General features: G+C 32.9%; 1 protein-coding gene across 1 annotated transcript in view; it reads left to right on the plus strand.

Moving 5' to 3' along the window:
- Positions 1 to 26,738, plus strand: part of LOC139491015 (cadherin EGF LAG seven-pass G-type receptor 1-like) — a 115,613-nt gene that overhangs the window by 50,625 nt on the left and 38,250 nt on the right. Inside the window, exons 5-11 of the mRNA XM_071278257.1 lie at positions 2,994 to 3,299; positions 5,915 to 6,160; positions 10,412 to 10,627; positions 12,050 to 12,196; positions 13,420 to 13,524; positions 21,094 to 21,188; positions 22,974 to 23,159. Of these exons, the coding sequence (XP_071134358.1) occupies positions 2,994 to 3,299; positions 5,915 to 6,160; positions 10,412 to 10,627; positions 12,050 to 12,196; positions 13,420 to 13,524; positions 21,094 to 21,188; positions 22,974 to 23,159 (1,301 nt within the window). The remainder of the gene's footprint in view (positions 1 to 2,993; positions 3,300 to 5,914; positions 6,161 to 10,411; positions 10,628 to 12,049; positions 12,197 to 13,419; positions 13,525 to 21,093; positions 21,189 to 22,973; positions 23,160 to 26,738) is intronic.

Genomic DNA, 26,738 nt, shown 5'->3' on the forward strand with positions numbered 1-26,738 from the left:
TGTATCGAGAAAAATAATTTCTTCGTTTGAAATTTCATAAGTAAACTTTAATAAAGGGTGATGATCATTTGCTATTTCAAAAAACTCCTCAACCTCATCTCGTGATGAATGAGCTATTATAAACGCATCATCTCTATACCTTCCGTAAAATAAGATCTTATTTTCATACTTATATTTTTCAATAATTTCATTGATAACTTCAAATGCTCTAATATCACAAATTTCTGGGCTGCAGTAACTTCCCATACTAGCGCCTATTTTCTGCACAAAGTATCGGTCATTAAATTCAAAATAATTGTTTTCAACAATGTGGCTACTAACGATTTAATTGTTTCACAGCTAGGTAATTTTATCGGATAATCTTCTTTTACTGCACTGTTATAAGCCCGTCCAACAGAATGAATGAGTTCATTGAACTCCATGTTTGTATACATGCTGGTGCAGTCAAAAGAAACTAAGACGCAATCCCGATCAGGCCTTAAATTTTCTATTTTATTTATGAAATCCCCACTATCTCTAATGTAACTGTTCTGTCTTTTTAACTATAGGTATAAAAAAGTAATTAATTAATTTGCTAACCCTTTCGGTGACAGAGTTACATTGAGAAATAATTTCTGCATGGGGTCATTCATTTACTGTCATCGTTTGTTTTTTTATCCCTTGAATAATAAGTTCACTTAATTTGTGAAGTTTAGGAAGGAGAAAAAGACGACCCAATCTGGGTTCCTCTTTCGATGAGCCACGGAGAAAATCAAGAGTTATCCCATCAATCTCACCATTGTCAAACATCTTGCTGATTTGTATTTGTGTATTATTTATAATCAGTAATAGATTAGGTTCTTGTATCTCCGTGCAATGAATAGAGTTTAACTGCCTTAACCCTTCTTTAATGTAGTGTGTCTTTTTAGATATTACAATTGCGCCTCCCTTGTCGCTCTTAGAGAAAATAATATCCTGCATGTTTTTCAAAGATCGTAATCCTAGCTGATGTTCTTTAGTGAAATTGCAGTAATTATTTTGGAATCAAGATTAGATAAATCAAACTTTGTAAGATCTAGATAATTTTCAAGTTCAAAGCAAGCAGGTGTTGGTTCATAAAATGATTTCTGTCGGGACGGATGCATTCCCCGACTTTCTGTATTGCCAAAATGAAAACGACATCTAAGTTTTCTGGCAAATTCATTGAAGTCTGCCATTACAGTTCTGCCTATATTACATTTCTTAGGCATAGGTATAAATCTTAAACCTTTACCTAGAACTATGTATTGTTCGTCTGTCAATTGACAGTTGGCTAAGTTATGAACATATTGTTTAGCTTTATATATCTGTGCTTTTTTTTGTCTTTTCTTTCTAGAAACCCGATCGAGTTTTCTTAATTTTTGTTTAACAGTTTTTATTTTCTTTTTAAATCTGCGAACCATTCTTAATATTGACGATTGCCAATCTGATAGTTATAAATGCGATCACAATTATAACTTTTACGCCTAAAACATACCACAATGGGAAAACCAGCTGTTTGCAATCACAGACAAATGGAAACTGAATGCACACATTTTATCGTACATCTACTTAATGATAAATCATGATGTTGACCTCAGCTGACCCAATATGTCAGTAGATGGAAAGCAAACATATGTTTTCAAATATATTGATACCTTAATTAACATGCATAACTCTACTTATCTGTAATGAGGAGTGGTAGAAGTGCTACTAAAAACATTAAAATCCAATTAAGATGACAGATTAACACTTGTTTTATTAAACAAGAAATAAAAAAATCCAATGACAACCTAACAAATTTCCATAGTATTATATTATATGAATTGTCACTGTATCTTTTCCTTTGGTCATGTGGCCCATTAAGTTTTTCGGATTGTTTGTAACGGATTGATGCTTTGAATTCGGCTAGCTTGCTGTCATTATGGTCCTTTAGTTCTCCTAATTTTTTGTACATAATGGATCTTACTGTACCTGCACTTTTACTTGTAATTCCAATTTTTTTCAGTCGTTTAGTTCTGTTAGGTCCAGATCATCGAAGTCGCTGTCATTCATTTCATTCGCAGCGATCGCGAGTGTTTCTTGGTTTAATTGTGGATGTGAACTGTCCATCTTTCTACTTTTCGGAAAAAATGATCTAATCTGATTTACAACCAATTTTAACATCCTTTTTTTATAAAACAATATTAAACATATATAAAGGGTATCTCCATTGTCCACCTCAAAACTTATTGTTCAATTTTATCCACATTTCTTTTAAAAGTCAAAGTCAAATATTTTCTACTGTAAAATTTTCAATTAGTGACTGAATTTGAAATCCCTCATTTCTCAATAAAACGTGCAGTGATCTATATTTATGGTAATTTTCCAGTAAATTCGACGTTTGTGTTTGCACTCATTCAGTTTGACAGAGTGTTCATTCATCATAAGTTTCTTGCAAGTATATCATAGACAATGAAGTTATAAAATGGAGAAAGGAAATGGGGAATGTGTCAAAGCGACAACAACGCGACTATAGGGCAGACAACAGCTAAAGGCCACCAATGGGTCTTCAATGTAGCGAGAAACTCCCGCACCCGTATTAAAAATATGTATACTAGTTCAGTGATAATGGACATCATGCTAAACTCCGAATTACACACAAGAAACTATAATTAAAAATCATACAAGACTAACAAAGGGCAGAGGCTTTGACTTGGGACAGGCGCAAAATTTCGGTTAAACATGTTTATGAGATATGTCTGTTTATACAATATGTCTGTAAGTGGTATTTGTGAAAAAAACAGGTTGAATATCAACTAGAGACATTTCATGAGCTGTTCTAAACGTTTAAATTTTTTCCCTAAATATAAAATAATAGTTGGCTACCTCTAAAAAATAATATACCCATTGATGTGTGCCGTAATCAGCGATATGAATTTAATCAGAAAATATCAATGCTGGACACAAAGATCTGTGATTTGCTGATCAATAATGTGTTTTATGTTTCAATTTAGCTATACCAACAGTTCAAGTCGATCAAGCATCATATTCAGTCACTATTGGTAGCACAGTGACCTTGGTGTGTACTGCGACAGCCTCACCCACCGTCAGTTATGTCTACTGGCAAAGAAATATTAATGGTTTCTTAACACAAATTACATCTACAACCAACACCAACAAATATAATGGCAGCACTCCTAGAACACCATCTCTGACTATTTTTTATGCAGCCGAAAGTGATGTAGCAACTTACACATGTTTTGCCACTAACAGTGTAGGAACTGGACAAAGTACAACTGCAATACTGTTTGTTACCGGAAGTGAGTATACTAATTTTGTTACAATCTAATTCTGTTAGGTTATGATTAGGAGAGTGCAGTTTTGATCTTTGACTACTGACGAGTTTAATTTTCAATGTTGCATTTACTGACAAAGTGTTTTGACTTGGTGCAGTCTTATGCTTGCTGTTATATGTAAATGCCACCATAATGTTGAAGTGCATACACTATCCAACTATATAGCATTTATATATTTAAGAAATAATTAATGCAAGCTAAACTTGATTGTAGTTTTAACATGGGTAGGCATTATATTCGTGATTATTTTTGCCCGAGCGATAGTGAGTGTTAAAAAGCTGATGATAAAAGGCGAGCCAACAACGTACATACACGTGAACTCTTGCCAACCCCGCAAGGTCTTTGACCAATAAAAAGATGTAATTCAATCATGCACTGGTCAGTAGTAAATTTCTCTATAAGTGAAAACCTGTTATCTAATTTCAAGAGTCAAAAGAAAAGGGCCATTTATTCAAAATCATAAATTACCAAAAATACATTTGCAGACTTAAAAGTTCATAATTGATATGTAATTATAAAAAAGTAACCAAGTACAGTAAAGATAAAGAGAAAACTCTGCCACAAATCGACTCTTAGGTTTAAACAGTTACTGTGTTGTTGAAAACGTCAGTGCAGACAGATCTTAACCTGATAAACCATGTTACCCCGATTTGCTGTAAATGCTTTGATTTCAGAGATATAAGTCAAATTCTACATTTCACCCTTATGTTATTTTTTTAAGCCATGGCGCTATATTAATTGGTTGGACGGGTTACCGGACACATTTTTAAAACTAGATACACCAATAATAATTCTGGCGAATTTTGGTTTTATTTGACCAAGTAGTTTCAGAGGAGAGGATTTTTGTAAAGTTTAACGACGAACGACGGACGTCAAGTGATGAGAAAAGCCCAGTTGGCCCTTAGGGCCAGGTGTGCTCTAAATATGTGTCTAAATCAGTGTGAAAAATCCAACTCTGAGAATCGGTCTAGTACAATTCAGGCAGACCGCCACTATTTAGCCAATAAAATGGGTAAACAAAAAAGATAACAATCAACCAACAACTTATAGAGCTGTAAAACCAGGTTCAAACCACCATTTTCTATATTTTAAATGTCTGTACCAAGTCAGGAATATAATAGTTGTTTGGTGTGTTTTATCCTTTGATTTTGCCATTTGATAAGGGAAATTCCGTTTTGAATTTTGCTCAGAGTTCAGTATTTTTGTGATTTTACTTTTTTTTACAGAAAAAAACAGCAACTTTCATGAATAATTTGAGATTGAACGATAACCAACATTTTGTGCAACAGTACTTTTTTAAGTTCTATATATCTGTATATACAACATAGCAGATGTGGATTGATTTTCAATGAGATAACTATATATTACAGACTAAAGAATAATATGGCGCAAATGCTGAAATGTCTCGTCTGCTTAACTTACGATAGTATATATGTTGAACGTCTGTAATACTAGGGGTTATAAGTGTCACAAACGCTTAAGATTGTCAATGATTCATAAAAAACGGTCAAGGTCAGATGAATCATGCCATACAGATTTCTACAAACATCCTGTACACAAAATATAGGTGTTCCGATGCTTACAGTACCTGACCGACAGCCAGACATAAACATCTTACAATCATTCAATATATCATATACAATTGACGTTATATATGAAACATGCAGACAAACATGTACACCATACACCAAATATTGTGGCCTTATATATACATGTATGCCTTTTTTATTGCCGTAGTTGTTATTTCTATTTCTTTTCATTTTCTGAAAATATTAATACTGTGAAATACAATTTGACTTTGCTTCATAAATATAATGGACATAAACAAGAGATTTCAAATTTATATATATAAAATAAGACAATGTTAAATTTATATAAGTAAACAAAACTTATATAGGACGGAAAAATAGACTGAACAAATTGATATCGTTTACCAAGTCTATGTGGAATATACTATTATAAGATAATTAGATTCAATGTACGATTATAGGCCTATTAACCAACAAAAGAGACCGAGGTCAGTCATGCCGATCTACGTTTTGTTTCAATAGCAATAACAAATACTAATAACCATATAGTTGAAGCATAATTTGCACGTCTTCGTAGCATCAGATCTTTTACGGCCCTTTTCACGATCTTCGAAAATATCAATTTTGTGTAAATATTTCTTCTTCAACAAAGTTCAGATTATGTTTATACAAAAAGCTATGAGAACCATTTGATTCATTCATATAGAATAGCCTTTTTTTCGGTGAAAAGTCGTTTATTTTCACGATCGTCTCAAGCTCGCAATACTTGACCACCTATAGATATTCTTTCACGATCCTTTCTCTCGATAAACCGAATGAAAACTGTGTAAAAGCTCCTGAAGTAATTGTTAATGAAAGGTCAATTTAATTGGTAAAACAATTGTTTTAACTACCAGGTATAGTACATCCAAATATCCATCAAGCAATCATTTAGATATTTGTCAATTATGTTAAAATGATGGACTGAAAACGTTTTTTTTATAAATTAGGGAAAACAATAGAATATTTTGCTTAATGAGATATAGTAAAGAGATTAATATTTTCTTTAAGCTTCCAATATAACGATCACTGAGCTAACCTCTGAAGGTGAAATGGCCACTGGAAGAAATGTAACTGTGACTTGTAAAGCATATATCTCACCTCCAAAAGACTCTGTGTCTGTCGTCTGGAAGCTAAATGATTCGATAATAAATCCAACCAATTCTTCAAGATGGATACCCGAAATTATACAAAGTAACAATTTAGAAAGATGGCAGTTCCGTTTAACAATTATCAATATGGAAACAAGTGATTCAGGTAAAAAGTTTACCATATTTCGTTTTAGTTACGTTACCTATCTATCAAAGGGGCATTAGCTACGAGATAATACCAAAAAAATGTGATTTTTGTTTGTTCATACATTAATGAAAGTGAAAGTGAAATTCTCTTTCAGCAATAAGTTTGGTTCAATTTTTGTCAGAATAAGAACAGCAACATCGCTGATGAATTATTCATTTGCAAATGAATAATTCGAACTCATTGCATCCGTATTCATGTGACCTTCTATATAACCCTTATAGCTAGAGATGGATTAATCTTGAATTAGACGTGTTTTAACAGTTATTAAAAGGTAAATAATGTCAACATTGAAGGGAAACAATAGCATTCAATAACGGATTCAATCCACAAAAAAATCATTGTTATACAGGAAAAAACGATGATTTACATATATTTTCATCCTAAATTACCTCGATGGTTAACTAAAGGGTTTCAAAGTTTTCTTGTACTCTCTACTTTTACATACCAAATTATCATAATTAATTGTTGAACGTATTTTATAGTGATACTTCTTAGACCTGCGATAATTTTTACGTTTTACATAACATTCACTATTGAAATACTTCCTACGATGTAAAAATTGAGAGTCACATTTTTTTTTAACATTTGTATCATTGATTTTAACAAACATATTTGCTTGTTCTACCGCATTCCTTATAATATTAACACAATCATTTACAACATTATTGACAGTTACATTATCAGTATTTTGAGGATCAATATCCTCTAATATATTCAAAAGTTCATCTATACTGGTATCGTGTAGGTTCTCTGTGAAAACTGGTGCTCTGTCTCTGGCCCATATTGGTTTTACAATAAACTATGATTCACCATGCAAGGTGATTACAATGTTAGAGTCATTTGTATTGTCCATATCATTGTCTTAAACATTAGAGATATTCAAATCTACATCAACAACACAAGTTAAATTTGTACACAAATGTAAATAAATAGGTTTATGAATATCACCAAGAATTGGATCAAATATCAATACGTTGAAATCAACAATCGATCGAAATAGATTTGGTGATACAATGGCATAAGCAATAACAGAATGATTACAAGTCGTAAACCCAATATCCCTGTCATTACCCACTCTACCATTAACAAAGAACAGTTCTAAACTTCTGCATTGTTCTAATATTTTTTTGCCATATTTATCAACCTTATGCTTACAGTATCTCTAGATTGTCTTATACAATGATTAAAACGATCAGCTGATGTTTACAGAGTTATCTCCCTGTAGTGTTTTGTACCACCTAAAGGACTTTATGAAAATATATTACTGAGGGAAATGTATAAAGGTCGCCCAGGGAAGAGCATTAACCGTATTGTTTAACTTTGTCTGAACATTTTTTAATTTTTAGTTTAAACTAATTACTAAAGTTATTTGTGTGTAGCGTGTTCTAAAATCCGTATTGTGCGTGTCGTTTAGAAATCACCCTTATCTTTAGTTGCGTATTAAGATACTCTATGTGGAAGGTATTGTTGTTGTAATGAAATATCATTTAGATTACTAGTAATTTAACCACGCTTTTTCTTGTACAGATATTTAACTTTATTATGCTTCATGAATATGTTAAAACAATATCTCTCGAGGAAGATATTTTCTCTTTCCCATGGCTGATACTTTATTACCTTTAACAGAGATGATTGATTATTTGATATCAATAATTGATATGTGTACAAGACTTCAATATGTATTGCTTTCAATTCAAAAATATAAAACAACACGTTCAATAATTTATTGCGTCCGAAGCGCTTTTCTGGATTTACCTTCATCAGGAACGCTCAAAGCCAAACATTTGAAATCCGAAGATGTATAAGTACCGAAAATCGTTGAAGAGCTATATGTTAAAAATACCTAAAATAAATAGCCAAATTCATCTAAAGCCAACTTTGCCTGAGGGAGTTGAAACCTTAGTTTCATAATAATTTCAAAATTTATAAACGGACAATTTAAGTAAAGTTTGTTTAATCATGTCAGTACCGAAGCACTGACTACTGAGCTGATGATACCCTCGGGGACTGATAGTCCACCAGCAGAGGTATCGACCCAGTGATGTAAAAATATAAAACAACACGTTTAATAATTTATTGCGTCCGAAGCGCTTTTCTGGATTTACCTTCATCAGGAACGCTCAAAACCACACAATTGAAATCCGAAGATGTATAAGTACTGAAAATCGTTGAAGAGCTATATGTTAAAAATACCTAAAATAAATAGCCAAATTCATCTAAAGCCAACTTTGCCTGAGGGAGTTGAAACCTTAGTTTCATAATAATTTCAAAATTTATAAACGGACAATTTTAGTAAAGTTTGTTTAATCATGTCAGTACCGAAGCACTGACTACTGAGCTGATGATACCCTCGGGGACTGATAGTCCACCAGCAGAGGTATCGACCCAGTGATGTAAAAATATAAAACAACACGTTTAATAATTTATTGCGTCCGAAGCGCTTTTCTGGATTTACCTTCATCAGGAACGCTCAAAGCCAAACATTTGAAATCCGAAGATGTATAAGTACTGAAAATCGTTGAAGAGCTATATGTTAAAAATACCTAAAATAAATAGCCAAATTCATCTAAAGCCAACTTTGCCTGAGGGAGTTGAAACCTTAGTTTCATAATAATTTCAAAATTTATAAACGGACAATTTTAGTAAAGTTTGTTTAATCATGTCAGTACCGAAGCACTGACTACTGAGCTGATGATACCCTCGGGGACTGATAGTCCACCAGCAGAGGTATCGACCCAGTGATGAAAAAATATAAAACAACACGTTTAATAATTTATTGCGTCCGAAGCGCTTTTTTGGATTTACCTTCATCAGGAACGCTCAAAGCCAAACATTTGAAATCCGAAGATGTATAAGTACCGAAAATCGTTGAAGAGCTATATGTTAAAAATACCTAAAATAAATAGCCAAATTCAAAATACAATGACAGATCAAAACTATAAATACAATGACAGGTCAGCAAAAAACCCTAGCCGTATTTGGCACAACCTTTTTCAACTTTTGATCCTCAGAGCTGTACAGCTTTGTCCCCCTTTTTTGACTTTCGAACTTTAATATCTGGGCGTCGCTGGTGGGTCTTGTTTGGACGAGGCGCGTTTTTGACGTAATGAATTTTAAACCTGATGCCTTTTGTTATATATTATTCATGTGTTTCTATGCCTAATACGTTCTGCTATTTATTTGTATTGTAGTCCTGTATTATTATGTTGTCATTTTAATGTTATATTTAACGGTGCCATCAAAGTGCGAGGTTTGACATGCCACAAAACCAGGTTCAACCCACCATTTTTTTCTTTAAAAATGTCCTGTACCAAGTCAGGAAAATGGCCATTGTTATATCATAGTTCGTTTCTGTGTGTGTAACATTTTTACGTTGTGTTTCCGTTGTGTCGTTTGTTTTCTCCTATTTTTGAGTGTGAATTCACATTACTATAAAACGTGTCACGGTACTTTTCTATCCCAAATTCATGTATTTGGTTTTGATGTTATATTGGTTACTCATCGGATGTTGTCTAATGCTTAGTCCGTTGCTGTGTGTGTTACATTTTAATGTTGTGTCGTTGTTCTCCTCTAATATTTAATGTGTTTCCCTCAGTTTTAGTTTGTTACCCCGATTTTGTTTTTTGTCCATAGATTTATGAGTTTTGAACAGCGGTATACTACTGTTGCCTTTATTTATTATAATAAATAACATCACAAAAAGCTGATAAAGTAAAAGGGCAGATTATTCCTCCTCGAAATTATTTTTTTGTCAAACTAACAGTTGGGATAAAAATCTGCTCTAACACCCTCTTGACAACGGGTTATCTTTATCAGTGGCTTTGGTAGACAAAACACATCAAGGTTTCTTTTTATAATTTTTAAATGAAAAAAAAAATGAAAACAGCTCTTTATCCATGTTATCAGTTGCTTGTTTTTCGTATGTAGTATGTAAGTTTATGAGGAACGATCAATGCTAAATATTTGAAAGCTAGAGATGTATCAGAACTGAAACAGTTGAAAAAAATTATGACCATAACAGACTTAATATAAAAGGCAAATCTATCGAAGGTCAGTTTTGCCTGAGGGAGTTGGAACCTTAGAACTAATTAAGACGATACGATTTTTGAGAAAGTGCGTAAAATGGAATTAACCAGCTATTTTATGTTACGACTAATAAATCTGATTTCAATTATAGGCATTTAGTTTAGAAATGTTTTTTTCATGAAGGGCTTCTAACTTGTGGAGTTGGTAATGGCTATGTTAACTCTGAAGAGACACTGACTTTAGATGTAATTGGCAAACCGACCGTTGATATTTCACCACGTACCTTAACAGCAATACTTGGTGATATCGTAAACATCAACTGCACTGTTGTTTATTCTTTTTCTGTTACTACATCCATCCTATGGTACAAGAACGGTAACATATTTAATGGAAACAGAGGTAAGAAAAGAACAAATTAGCTGCAATTTTCCGATCAGAATGCTATCATACTCATTAAGTTAGATCACACCTGATTGCACATAGAATCATACAATTAATATTGTCTAAATGTTTGTGAAAATCGAAGGAAATAATACTTACTTGTTTATCATTTCCCTTATTGTAGTATGTATTTGTTCACATTATATAACACAACAAACATTACTTGGAAAGGTATTTTTGTTAACCAAAAAGATTTCAATTATTAGAAACTGTTGTGTAATGCTTACAAATATAATGCCTTCCCATATTGTAAAATGAGCAGAGATCATTGCATGATAGAATTATTTCGATTGTATTTGGAACAACTTGAACTTTTTCTACTTAGTAGCGGACCTATAATGCACACTCGAGAGGCAGTCGTTTTGATTTGATAAACTAAAAACGATAAAGAATATCAACAGTTTTAACGGAGAAAAAATGAACAGTTACATTTAAAATTATTTATAGAATGATATTATTTAATTTATAAGCAAGTAACACCAACACAGATGTCCAGTTTGATGTCCGGTGTTGTTCAAAATTCAAATGACATTCCATTTTGAATTGTTACGTCAATTATGTGCAGCCAATATTCTATACGATTATGAGAACATGGTTTTCTTTTTTCCAAAGCAAAAAAAAAAAAAAAAATCTAGAATTGTTCATAGCAGTTATAAATGAGCGTATGACATTTGTGCAAATTTTGAAAATATATATTTTTTTATTTGCTTTAAAACAAAGTTACACCAATTGTTAATTTTTCATTTACCCTTATTTAATTTGGGTAAGATCTAATCATTTTAGATAATAAACTTTAGTTACATTAACTCGTTAGTTATCTCAAGTTAGTAATGTTCGTTTTATATGTACATGTTTATACATACATATGGAGCGCAATTATTTATGATAAGATAGAGCTCTTGCACATATATATCAATTGGGGAAATAAGTCAACAATTTTTGATAGACATTATTATACACAATCAACCTATCAACCTCTAACCCAGAGATTTAAAGAATGGTTCAATAGGTTCTTGTTATAGGGAGACACTCAAATATACCCTAATTTTGTCTAAGACTAGGATGTACACACAGTCATCAACTTCATGACCATCAAAACAAACAAGTTAAAAATTTATTGCTTGTGAATGACATTGAAAGCGGAATAATTATGTTTGCAAGTCATGTGATTTTTGTCAGTTTGTTATCTCCAAAATATGTAAAAGATTATCCCCTTTGGTCATTGTCTGGTTCTTGATGATAAATACATAAGTTAAGATGGAGTATTTAATTATTGATGCATTTCTGCTTGAAAGCAATTTCCATTTTTTTTATGTTTCTTATTCCATGGCTCTAGATTATTTAAATCAACACTTTTACTCGCTATATATTCAAATTTAGATGAAGCTATATCACGTGCTGACAATGCACATGCTACACTGGTCATATATGGAATCCAAAACTCCGCTCAGTATGCATGTTCTGGAATAAATAATTATGGAGAAGGGGATCGCCTCACAACTCACATCACCGTTATAGATCCTGATAGTAAGTATAAAATTGAGAATGGAAACGGGGAATGTGTCAAAGAGACAACCCGACCATAGAACAGACAACAGCAGAAGGTCACCAATGGGTCTTCAATGCTGCGAGAAACTCCCGCACCCGGAGGCGTCCTTCAGCTGGTCCCTAAACAAATATCTATACTAGTTCAGTGATAATGGACGTCCGAATTAAAAATCATACAATACTACTATATTACGGAGAATGTGATATTAACAGGAAGCTATGGTATATTTAAAAAATCTCGTATGAAAAATGGGTTAATATATCAAATAAATAAATACTCCAAAATAAGCAAAGGCTTAAACGGCAGAATTAATCTTAAATGTTAAAATAGAATATGTTTTGTATATTCGAAAGGAAATATTTAGTGGTCTTTATCTTTGAAGACAAAAAATAAATGTATTGAAATAAGAAACTGGTTGCTAAGAGATCAGTTGAAGGTGTTTTAATCTTCATTTTTGACGAAAATTGAAAGTAAAAGCAGTTACGTTAATTGTCAGATGATAGCTTTCTAAACATTCCAAGTTTGTAGTAGTTTGATTTGACACAAACAATTTATAAGTAACCCACGGAATCTATAATGTCCCTATGGATAATAGCTATAAGAAGATGTGGCATGATTGACAATGAGACAACTCTCCATACTAGATACCAAATAACGAAGTTAACAGCTACATATATCGTTAGATTGCAGAATCTTAAATATGCATATGAGTATAACACTAAGTTTGATTTAAATTTACTGATAACAAAATCAATATTTATACAAAAAAAAAAAAAACAATATCTAAGATCGTATTACAGTGACGAATTGTTAACCTTTAGAATAAGTATATTTAAGAAGCGATAAATAAGTACAGGTCGTATCTTAGTTTCCGAGGTCGGTATGCAACATCATTATCATGTGTTTTCCTGTTTGAAATAAGTTCAACAGATACAGTTTTCAATAATACAAATATATCTGTCACATGTAGCTGTAGTAAGCACCAATATCAAATTTTAAAGTATTATGTTTTGTCGCAGACTATTTTGAAAAATTTTGTTTTGATATTCAGCTTTTCATTGATTAATTATTAAGAATGAAATGTAGTGTGATAATACTGGTACAGCAAACCAATACTCTTTTTCATTCTGTACTTTTAATGATAATTACTTACCACAATGATGCCAATTTATCAATATCTTCATTTATCTATCTATTTTAGATGTGTACCAGTATTGCCCTTCAAACATCGATCGGTTTGGAAACGACTGGGGAACTAGTATTGAAAATGCAATCGCCATAAATCTATGTCCTGGGGATCGCAGAGGTAAATTAAAATAAACACTATATATGTTAATCACTCTCAGTCGTTTCATTTGCATTGTCTAGTTGACTTCTGCATTTCAAAAGAGTAATTCCTTCATATTAAGATGTCCAACAGATATTAAAGGGTGAAGATAGAATTTTTTTGGCTTTTGTATGGCTTATCGGAGTCACAGAAAGAAAGTTCTTGACTCGTTTGATTGATCGTACGGAAAAATAATCTTTCTATGTTGTGAAGTTACACTATTGTTCCAGGAAAGGGTAAAGATTATTACCTATTAAACCGTTTAAACCCGCTGCATTTGCTTGCACCTATCCTAAGTCAAGAAGCTGATGTTCAGTGCTTGTCCTTTGTTAATATGGTTCATAAATGTTTATAGAGATTAGACCTTTGGTTTTTCGTTGTGGATGATTTTACACTAGTCATGTTTTAGGGTCCTTTAAAAGCTTGCTGTTCGATGTAAACCAAGGCTCCATGTTGAAGATCGTATTTTGATCTATAATGGTTTACATTTACACATTATGACTTGGATTGAGAGTTGTCTCATTGGCACTCATACCTCATCTTCTTATATTTATTTAAACATAAAACAAAACCAGAAAGACACTAGATACCACATATGAATTATTGATGTCAAAGCAACATCTCACCAATAGATATAAAAAAGGAGATGTGTGGTAAGTAATTATCCATTAGCAGTGATACTCCATCTCCCTTTTTATCACTGCTAATTATCATTGCTAATGAGACAACTATCCACCAGATGACATAGAAGTTTTCTTCAGAAAAAGATTAAGCAAATTATTTTATAATTAAAACTAGCCATTTACTCATAATTTAATTTTGGATGTAACGCATATTCTGTTGGCTAACAGTGTTTTGCCTATCAGCTCATAGACATAATTTTGTCATGTGATCGTGACGTCATCAGCGATTGTTTATATTTTATTCTGGTTGAAAATGGAATTTAGAATTTAATTATAAAAATGACTTAAATATTTTTTGCTGTCAAATCGAAATAAAATATAAATGTGGTACACATTTTAGAATAACACGCTTCGCGCGTTATTCAGTGTGACCACATTATTAAAGTTATGTTTGAATATACAGAAAAAATATTACAGTCATTGCCTAAATAAATAAAATATGCATATTTTTTTTAATTGGAAGTTACATATGAATTTTACAAAGGAAACACAATGATAGATAAACTAACATATTTTACTTTTATCCTAAGGTTAGTAAAATGAGAAGATTAACACAAAGGTTTTGTCAAAAAAAAAAAATCAGTCACCAGATTCGATTAATGACCACGCTTTTCGTTGAACAATATATACCTCTTTAAAGTGCATTTTTTTCTATTTTTCCCCCTTTTCTTAGTTTTTAAGGGGTGGCATAAAACAAGAGAGCTGAATTAAATGGATGTTATATTTTAACTGATTATGATATTGAAAGAGTGATTAGTATAATATTTACAGTTAACGGAACATCTCTTGACTTCTTTATGAAGGTTTGGATTTGGTTAGACTTAATTTGCAAAATGTAAAATGCAATTTGAATATATGTTTGGAATTGTACTGTACATTACACATATAAAAGGTTTTGACAAAAACAAGCGGCTAATTTTGTTTTAATGCGACAAGAACTAACAGAGGAATTAATTGGGATCTGTGGCCATACTAAGAGGCGAGTTTCTATGTTTTGTTTCATTGTGATCCGTAGTTGGTTGGATGTGTAGAGGATCATACGATAATTTTTACAATACCCGTATTATTATGACTATATGAGCATTACATTCGTTTGTTTATGAACGGGCCAGTACATATGAGTAATTAAACCATATCGGTATTTTTCGAATCATTTCTACTTCCTTGCACAAAACTTAATGTTTTACATATTGTTTGAGCATTGGTGCATCTGTGTATTCGCTTAAACTTTTGAAATTTAATCAATATAAAAAAAAAGAAGTGGTATGATTGCCAATGAGACAACTATCCACAAAAGACCAAAATGAAACAGACATTAACAACTATAGGTCACCATACGGCCTTCAACAATCAGCAAAGCCCAAACCGCATACTCAGCTATAAAAGGCCCCGATAAGACAATGTTAAAATTGAATTTTGGGTCCTCAATGCTCTTCAACTTTGTATTTATTTGGCTTTTTGAACTATTTTGATCTGAGCGTCACTGATGAGTCTTATGTAGACGAAACGCGCGTCTGGCGTATAAAATTATAATCCTGGTACTTTTGATAACTTATTAAACAATTGAAAGGAGAAAACTAACGGCCTTATTTATGTAAAAAAATGAACGAAAAACAAATATGTAGCCCATAAACAAACGAAAACCACTGAATTACAGGCTCCTGACTTGGGACAGGCACATACACAAATAATGTGGCGGGGTTAAACATGTTAGCGGGATCCCAACCCTCCCCCTAACCTGGGACAGTGGTATAACAGTACAACATAAGAACGAACTATAAAAATCAGTTGAAAAAGGCTTAACTCATCAGATGGAAAAAAATACAAGTGGACGTACGTGGCCGGGTACTTATACATCCCGACACAAAAAGACACAATGAACAGATCTGAGAGTACTCGCAGTTATCTGACAGCTAGTTCAAAGCCACTAACAACTACTTAAAAAATCATGCATCTTAGACTAAACTATCAATCCGTACACATCCAACATCCAATGGATTTAGTGTAAAGACGTCATAAACAGCCAGAGAAAAACATGACCTTGTGCAATGCCAAGTCCCAGGTATCGACAGATTGTAGATCCATGAATATGTATATGTATATAACATACTAGTAATATTTAGTTGGCTTTTAATTTACTGATAACAAAATCAATGTTTATACCAATAAAAACAATATTCAATGATATTATTGCAGTGTATCCTTTTAGAATAAGTTTATTTAAAGGAGCGACAAGTTTACATGGATCATTTTTAAATTTCCGGGCACGGTTAACACCATTCCTGTAAAAATGAGGATGTGCTATCCCGTTTGAAATAAGTTTTCTACAGGTACAACCAAACTTCAAAACCAAATCTTTATATCTATGGAAAAATTTAGTAAAGGTTTTTAAAGTAATCTATGGTAACGATATCCCTGGTTTAATAATTTACCAGTAATACATAGGTTGCGTTTGTTAAAATTAAAAACGTCACAACAGACACGGTCATAGCGAACAAGTTGTGAAATATAAACACCGTAAGATGGTGCCAAAGGAACATCACCATCTAAAAATGGAAAATTAACAATAGGGAACGAAAAATCGTCTCTTTTGTCGCAAATTTAAGTGTGGAGTTTCCCGTTTAAAACCGAAATATCTAAATTCAGGAAAGGACAGTTATTACCGAATAAATTTGATTTATTTAAAGTAAGTTCCTTATGGTAAATTTCAGCAGTATTTTGAAAAAAATCTTGATTATTTAACGAAAAAATATCATCAAGATAACGGTAATTGTTGTTGAATTTATCAATTAAATGCAATTTCGACGGGTCTTTACTGCGTTTAGTCATAAACTGTGATTCGTAACAGAAAGTCTGCTATTAAAGGGGCACAATTAGTGCCAATGAGGATACCTACAATCTGTTGATAAACTTTGCTGCCGAAACGTACATACATATTATCAAGGAGAAAATTAACAGCTTCAATCATCTCATCACACCTCCAGTAAGTATATTTAGCATATTTACCTTTCTCATTAGAGAAGAAGGCTTTAAATGAGTTGCAGCAAATATATCTACTTTCAGCTTTACCAAACGACCATTTAATTAAATAGGAAAACTTCTGTTTAATAAGATAGTGTGGAAGTGTAGTGTAAAGAGTAGAAAAATCAAAACTATTAACAGAATCAAAAGGACCATCAAAAGCACGTAATTTATCTAAAACATCGAAAGAATTTTTTACACTCCAAAAATGGTTTATAACACTATGTTCATACATTTTATTACAATAGTTTATGATAAGCTCTTTAAAAGAGGGACGAAAGATACCAAAGGGACAGTCAAATAGTAGTTAATGAACTAGTTAAGAGCACTGAAAGATTAGTTGTAGAAGACTTACTGGATGCCGAGATGAAACGATATTTAAATGGTTTTTTGTGAAGTTTAGGTAGCCAATACATAGTAGGGACCTGCAAGTGTTCAGAAGAAGCCTTGAGCTTTGATGTGGTTGTGTTAAACCTTGTCATGTCGAAATTCGGCCGAAACTGAAACCTCATATGTTTTTGAGCTTGGACCTATTCTATTTTCGTATCGTGAATATTATTCTAGAAACAACATTTTGTCTTCTTCTTCCGATACGGATTTGACCTCATACTTGAGTTTTTCACAAACTCCGCTCGGTGAAAAAGAGGCTTTTCTTCTTCTTCTTTCTGCTTCTTTTTTTAATTGTTCTTGCTCCTACTCATACGATGTTATGTTATTGTTAAATCGTATGAATAGGTACAAGAACACAGTTAATGATTACAACAATATAGAATTTTTAAGAACAATTTGATAAAAGCAAACTAAACACCAAAACAATTAAAGAAAAAGATTTAAAGAACGTTCACTGATCAAATTTCCTGTGAGTAAGGCATTTGTCCTAAGTCAGGAATCTGATGTACAGTAGTTGTCGTTTGTTAATGTAATTTATACGTGTTTCTCGTTTTTCGTTTTTTATTTATATAGATTAGACCGTTGGTTTTCCCGTTTGAATGGTTTTGAACTAGTAATTTTAGGAACCTTTATAGCTTGTTGTTCGGTGTGAGCCAACTCTCCGTGTTGAAGGCCGTACATTGACACCTATAATGGTTAACTTTTTTAAATTGTTATTTGGATGGAAAGTTGTCTCATTGACACTCACACCACATGTTCCTATATCTATTTGACTAGTTATGTAATAATTCATTTAAATATTTATTGGAGTTATTTTCGGAAGTCAACAGCTTGCCTCTTGTACGGAAAATCGATAATGAAGATGTAAATATATTTTACAATAATACTTACTTGTAAGTACTAATCATTTTATTGAGTAAATCATGTAACAATGATTTTCTATTTATTTATCAGACATATTTTCAACATTCTTAATCATAACTACCTAAATAAAGGCAAACGTAGTTTATCGCTGTTCGAAAGTCAGAAAATGATTGAGAGAAAACAAATATGCGTTACAACTAAAACCGCGTGAAAAGCAACAACTATAAGAAGAAAACAACGAAAAAACAGAAACAGTGAAGTGCAGCAAAAAACAAACGACAGTGCCACGCACACAAGACAAAATATAAAATAACAACTGCCATTTTCCTGAACTTGTACAGGAAATGTTAAGAAAAAATGGTGGGTTGAACCTGGTTTTGTGGCTAGCCAAACCTTGTGCTTTATTTGTAATGTTACATATAACACTGCAATCACAACATTTCATGACAGGAATACAATCCAAATAAATGCAAGAGCATTCAGGACACAGAAATACACAGATGAACACCATATTACAATACCATACGCGAATGTTCAAACCAAATAAGTTTGTATGCAGAGGGTCATGGCCATACGCGTATGGTACAAATACTCATAAGGTCTGGAACATGTGTTATATACAGGAGGGACAGTATTAAAGAGAATAAAATTACCTGTTTATTTCATTCATGGAAAGAAGTCATTGCCAACATAAAATGCAATGATTCTCTCCGATTTTTATAAGCTCAAAACCAAAAACCGGTTGTATAAAATCATTATCATAAGACTTAAATATCAATCAAAGCAGATCCAATGAATTCAGTATAAAGACGTCATTAACAGTCCGAGAAAAATATGACGTTGTTCAATGCTGAGATATTGTTTATCTTAATTTAGTTTGTATGTTGATTTAGTGCCGAAAAAACCCCCACCCAAAAACAGTCATTCACATTATTCTTTCCTTTTTAGCTAACCTGGTCCGAAAGAGCCTAGTCTGAGATTACTCTGACGTCCAACGGCTGTTTTGCCAGACAAGCTAGGGCCGTGGGACGCCAGAGCTCATCCCATATCAAAAAGTGGATATTTGCCCACCCAAAATAGATGCGCTGCTTCGTCGCTTCTGGTGCCGATTGAGGGCCTTGGAATTATATAAATCGGGCATCAAACTGTTTATTTTTCATTTATCTCATCTCATCAGAGACCCATCGGTTTCTGCATTTTGACTTTCATTTTCAAAGATTATCACGTGACCACGAGAAAACAGTGCAAATGACCATAATGTAACACTTCGTTCATTTCCGATGCAAGTTATCTAAATGTCCGAGAGCTTCCGATTATTATCGTGGTCGGAACTAAATGCTTACTACCGATCTCCTTTAAAGGAGGTTAAAAATCGTGGTTGGCTTCTTAATGTTAAACATCGATCTCCTATAAAGGAGGTGAAAATAATAAAGATTTGCATATTTGAGTCTCGAGGCCACGAACTCTCTCGTAACTTGACGTCCATTTGAAAGTGAAAGTCAAAATGCAGAAATCGATGGGTCTCTGTGAAAACTGTTAGAATATGGAAAAATAAAGGTTGGCAGGTAGGTGAAACTTACATAAATGAAGAAATAAATGAAAAATGAACAGATTGATGCTTGATTTATATAGTCCAAGGCCCTCAATCGGCACCAGAAACGACGAAGCAGCGCATCTATTTTGGGTGGACAAATATCCACTTTTTGATATGGGACGGGCTCTGACGTCCCATGGCCCCAGCTTGTCTGGCAAAACAGCCGTTGGACGTCAGAGTAATCTCGGACTAGAAAGAGCCATGTGAGATTATGCAATATTATAGATAGATCTGTGGTCGTCTGTCGTTGTCGTCGTCGTAAACTATTTCCAGAATCTTCACCTCTGAAACACCTAGGCAAAATATCTTCAACTGAATGTTTTTTTAGTGTATCTGGTAGATGAATTGTATTCGAAGTTTTTATCCTTTAACTTACATGCCAGCATGGCTAAAATTGAACATAGTGGTCAAATGCCGTTTTAGTTTATATCTAAAAAAAAAAACTAATGCATTTAGAACAAATCTGTCGAGGGGTAACCAATTTTTTAAATACGTTAAGATCTATCAGCTTTCAATTTTCAGTCCGCCACTAAACTGGTAATTTGAAGGAAACTGTCCAGTTGATTGGTTATTGTATTGAATATAATTTAAGAATTAGATACTGTAAACAGCAAAAATGTTCAGCAAAGTTAGATCTACAATCAATTTTATTACAAAACTTGTCTATTGACCCTTTTAGGAGTTTTGGCTTTTATCTCAAAAAGTATCGCAGTTAGAGCAAAAGGACGTTAAAGCGAAAAAAAAAATAATTCAAAATCTATCTGCTATGAAATTTCAGTCAAATTGGACTACCCATTATATGCTTACTGTCCAAAATAGTTAATTTTTCTGAAATTTTATTGATTTTTATCATGAAAAATAGAGAAAAGGTATAAGTAGCAAAAATGTTCAGCGAAGTACGACGGATTGATAAAAAGAAGAAAGATCGAACACAAAACGATTCAAAACTGGATTTTAAATTGAACATTGAATATGACAATTATTTTGATTTTATAGGTACAACATCTCGATTTTGTAACATTTATGGTGAATGGGAAGAACCAAATTACAGTACATGCATATCCAATGATCTTTTAAATCTGACCTTACAGGTATAAATATAAATATTTCGTTTTTCTTATAGCCTGTTATTTATTTCTTGCATGACGAGGTATTTCGTATCATATTGCTCGGAATGTTGCGAAATTAATCAATCAACGAGTTAAATATAGCCAACAGAAGTATACTGCCGTTCAAAAGTCATAAAACCGAGGAAACCCATCAGCTATTACAGAAAAATAACAAAAACAAAACATAAAAAAAAAACTATAGCGCAACAAAACAAACTTCATTGCAACATACATAGAACGAACTATTAGATAACAACTGCCATATTCCTGACTTGGTACAGGTCATTTCAAGTAAAACAGTGGGTTGAATCTGGTTTTATGGATAGCCAAACATCGCGCCTTATTGCAATGCAAAATCTACCCCGCTAAAATGACAACATTACATGACAGGAATATAGTACAAATAAATGCAAGAACACCAAGGAGAGACAAATACACGAATAAATAATATAATTGTATATTTCATCATGTTAACCACAGAATAACAATGAGTATATAAAATCAACTTTAAACATTACACAAAAAACATCATAATAGATTTACGAACTGTGCGTTATACGAATATATCAACGCCATAAAAAGGTATGTCACATGTTAATTAAAACAAAATCGAAATATTTTGAGATTAGGTTTGTAATTATGTTATTTGAAGTAGGTTACAACAATTATAAGAATGTTAATATAGAGCTGTGTTAGTAATTGTATAATAAATTCTATTATCCAACTATTTCTTCTAAATCAAACTGTAACACAAATAAATTTTGTGCATATATTTGCTTTAAACTAAAATCTTATAAATGAACTGGGTGAATAATGATCTTTACTTTTACATACGAATATAAAGAATTAACTAAAAACGAAAAACAATATCCAATCAGAATTACAAATTACACGTCTTAACGAAACGCGAATTCATACTCAGCAAAACAGTAACATTCGGGAAAAGGTCAAGTATGGTACTTAAAAAAGACCAGAATTAAATGGTAAACGTCGTCATAATTTACACTTGATTATTTTGAATGATGATGAACATCGAGTTGCACGCAAACTGTGTCAAGTACCAGTTTTCAGTCCACTATATGTGTGTATGCGTAGCATAAAAGAATTATTTCACCATTGGCTGTTTCAAAAGAATAAAATACATCCCAAGAGGTATATATTTCATCAAGTTCCGAGTATTAATGGCTGTACTATTCAAAACCTATCAAATTCGATGACATGGTTATGTAAATACAGTGGTTCCAAACATTGCTCAAGACCAAACGATATCAATTAAAAATAACCTTCACAAATCATTGAAATCTGGAAAAAAAATCCGATCCATTTAACAAATTTAATATCACTTACCATGAAAATAAAATAAATCTAATTACATGTATACTGATGAAATTAACCAAAGGTAAATAATTTTAGAGGAAATGATTTAATATAAACAACAAAAACTGTCCTTAACTACTATTAAGTTGTTAATATAGTACCAGTTTGATCTTTGATGGATTATTTTCTATTTAGCAATCAAAGCACAACTCGATATTTAGATATTAACAAGTCACAGTGTTCTCACGGCAATTTTCTAAAACTAGATGTCTAGCTAGCGACAGCATTTGCAGCAGGATAACAAACTTTTGTATGAACATCAATTCTTCAATTTGATTTTGTTTATTATTTGAATCCACTAATTCAATTAGAGCAAATATAAGAATATTGAATACTATACATATTTCTAGTACAAACATAATAGACAAATATTTTTTTTCCATTTTGTAGTCGGAATTATTGAAAAATGGAGTAGAGATAAAAGATGTTAACAGTATTCTTCTTGACTTAAACAATATAACAGACAAACGGGAAGACTTGACATCTGGGGAACTGGAAATATCGTCTGAGATACTGGATAATATTGCTTATTTTATTGAGGAGCGTACAGCTAATTTATCAGTTGACCAGCTGGAGGTATATAAACTAGGCAAAAAAAAACAAACAACAAAAAAACGATACATTGGTTTTTAATTTCAAAATATCACATATATTGATTTCAAATGTTTTCATAAAACTAGTAACCTGAATGATTTATCTATCAAATTTACTCATTTATAAAAATATCGGAAATGACGTGACGTCATTTTCTTATTTCAAACAAATAACCATTTAAAAAAAAAAATTTACCTGTATAGAGTTGGAATCAAGTTGTCCTTTTGTCATTTATTGTGTCGAACACGATTGTTAACAAAAGGTCGCATTAAAAAATTGAAAAAGTTACACGTAAAGAAATGCCCCGTCTACGCCAAAATGAGAAAGAATGAGCTATTGGGATGTTGGCAGCAAGAATGACTCAAGTGCAGGTTGCAAATCAATTGAATGTCTCTAGAAAGACTATTGAAAGGCTTAAGACTCGTCTTAGAGAAACTAGCACAACAAATGATCGCCCCCGTAGTTGCAGGACACGTGAGACGACGTTACGTCAAGACAGACACGTCCGTATCATTCATCTCCGGAATCGATTTGTGAACGCGTCAAAAACTGCACAACAAACATACAGAAGACGTAACAACATAATATCTGCTCAAACAGTTCGTAACCGATTGCGTCAAGTTAGTCTAAGAGCTCGTCGTCCATTGAAGGGACATATCCTAGCGCAGCGTCACAGGATGGCGCGACTTTAATGGACACGGTGTTATATACATATTTTCGTTATGAATAATGGTTGCTAGTTCACAGTCTGGTATCTGTATCACTCCGGAATCGTAAAGGGTTATTCCGTATCCTGACAGATATTAACTCTCTCTTTTTCTTGTAAATTCCGGACTGATATTAACTCTCTCTTTTTCTTGTCGATGAGGGTAGCAGACGTTATTTTTATTTGAGTGCAAAATATTACAACAAAAAACTATCTTATTCGTTATTATATGTGTCCTTAATATACAAAGTCCCCCAAGGATACAGAATGGTGGAGGTCCCTAAAAATAATGTAAAATTGAGACATTTACGGGGCTGTGATCGGTACAAATTATTTTACACGTGGTTATGAAAATTGAAACTGAGACAAACATTTCAAGGTCACCATTTTGACATCGGTACCAAATAATATATTTGCCTGCTGCTGTTGGTATGACTCTAAGTAGATAAAGGGGTCAGATGAAATATCCTACAAACGCCTTGAATTTTTCGAAAAAAATAAGGATTTTCTTATCCCAGGCATAGATTACCTTAGCCGTATTTGGCACAATTTTTTGGAATTTTGGATCCTCAATGCTCTTCAAATTTGTACTTGTTCGGCTTTATAAATATTTTGATATGAGCGTCACTGATGAGTCTTATGAAGACGAAACGCACGTCTGGCGTACTAAATTATAATCCTGTTACCTTTGATAACTATTTACACCACTGGGTCGATGCCACTGCTGGTGGACGTTTCGTCTCCGAGGGTATCACCAGCCCAGTAGTCAACACTTCGGTGTTGACATGAATATCAATAATGTGGTCATTTTAATAACTTCCTGTTACAAAACTTTGAATTTTTCGAAAAAACTAAGGATTTTCTTATCCCAGGCATAGATTACCTTAGCCGTATTTGGCACATTTTTTTGGAATTTTGGGTCCTCAATGCTCTTCAACTTTGTACTTGTTTGGCTTTATAAATATTTTGATATGAGCGTCACTGATGAGTCTTATGAAGACGAAACGCGCGTCTGATGTACTAAATTATAATCCTGGTACCTTTGATAACTATTGTACACTGAATTATAAAAATTTTTATTTGCGAGACTTAATATGGCTGTTGAGAATTTGTCGACGAGTGATGACCGACTGTGCATAATAAACAGTCTTTTGTGTGTATATACAATGTGTTATTAATAAAACTGTAAATAAAGAGAATTTTGCGTTGCTAGTAACATTGTTCCTTGGTCTAGAAATAAAGTGAATGTATGAGTGTACAATTATGTTTTGGTGAGAACAGTCTTGCCATGTTCATCAAAATATTTTTTTCGGTGAGAACAGTCTTGCAAATTTCTGATTTAAGGCAAATGTCATTTTTTGTCCGTGCAGGAATGCCTCAAGACATGCAAAACGCCCTCGCTTCCGCAAAAATGGTAGAAGTATGTGGTTATAGAAAACATGACGAGTCTGTTAATGCCGCGGGATTGTTCAAAAATAAATTTCATGATAATAGAAGAACCGCAGCTGGTCAAAATACTGAAGTTCGCGATTTGCCCCAACAAATTCAGGAGTTAAGCGAGCTTGTAAAAAATCAAAAGGAAATGAAATCCGACAAAAGTTCTCCGGAGGCTCCTACAGCTTCGTCTGAAATATCCGAAATGAAGGATCAGAAACAGACATTAACGTCTCTGTTATCAAGCGTGAATGTGCAGAATAAGCCACAAGCTACAAATGACCGACAAAATACACCTTACCGCAATTATAATTATCCAGCGAATGGCCGTCAAGTCAACAATGACCGTAATATTTTTCCGGACCGTGTTTTAAATGTCAAGGTAGAGGTCACCGACAGCGTGAATGGTTTTGGAAAGGTATGGGTCAAAGTTCGTCGACTGCAAAATGTCAGTTATGCCAGCAGGAAGGGCATACAGCAAATTTCTGCGCACAGTTTGATTCGGGAAACCGACAGAACCCGGGAGACAGGCAACGGTCGTCCGGGATAGATTATGATAGTGCCTTCATAGACTTCAGTTCACATAAGAAGCATCAATTTTTGTACATAAATGTTTATTTAGATCAGTTGAAAGTGGCTGCATTAGTTGACTCTGGAAGTTCGATAAATATCATGTCAAAATCTTTATTTGATTCTGTTTCCGACAAGCAAAAATTAGCATTTGAACAGTTGGATTGTTCCGAAATTAGGTTAGCCAATAATGACACAATTAAAGTAACGGGAACGACCAAAATTAAATTGTAAATAGAGACATGAGGGGAAATGGATATTGATGTGCATATTCTCCCAGTAACTTTACACCTGTTTATTCTAGGGACGGATTATTTGATGAAAAACGATGTTGTGTTAGATTTTAGCAAAATGTCATGTCAGTTGAATACCACAAATGTTCAAACTCATAAGCGACTTAGCCTTGAACCAAATACAGAAACTATTGTTTGGGCTAGGGTTACGAATTACATTACATTGAGACTACAAGGTGTGTGCTCCAAAAGCAAGTTTTCGTGTGGTAAAGGTTTACTTGTAGCTAAATCTGTTGTTACCTTACCGTACAATAGGAAAGTTCCGGTTAAACTTTTAAATCCAACAAGTGAAAATGTCGTTATTTCCAAAGTTGCCAGTCTTTTATATTGACTAAAACAATCAAATACCTATTATAAGTACATTCACCCTTATGATAATGATTACCTAATATCCATTAAAAAATTAAACTTTCACCATTGATTCATTAAAAAAAATAAATATCTACATTTTCGCAAAAAAAAAACATTATTTAATAAAACATTTTTTTAATGAGTTAATCAGCATCTTGATCATGAACAATTGTGCTCACATCTGATACACCTATTTGAAAATTCTCT

Source organism: Mytilus edulis, chromosome 10 (assembly GCF_963676685.1).
Source record: "Mytilus edulis chromosome 10, xbMytEdul2.2, whole genome shotgun sequence".
In the NCBI taxonomy this organism is placed as follows: domain Eukaryota; kingdom Metazoa; phylum Mollusca; class Bivalvia; order Mytilida; family Mytilidae; genus Mytilus; species Mytilus edulis.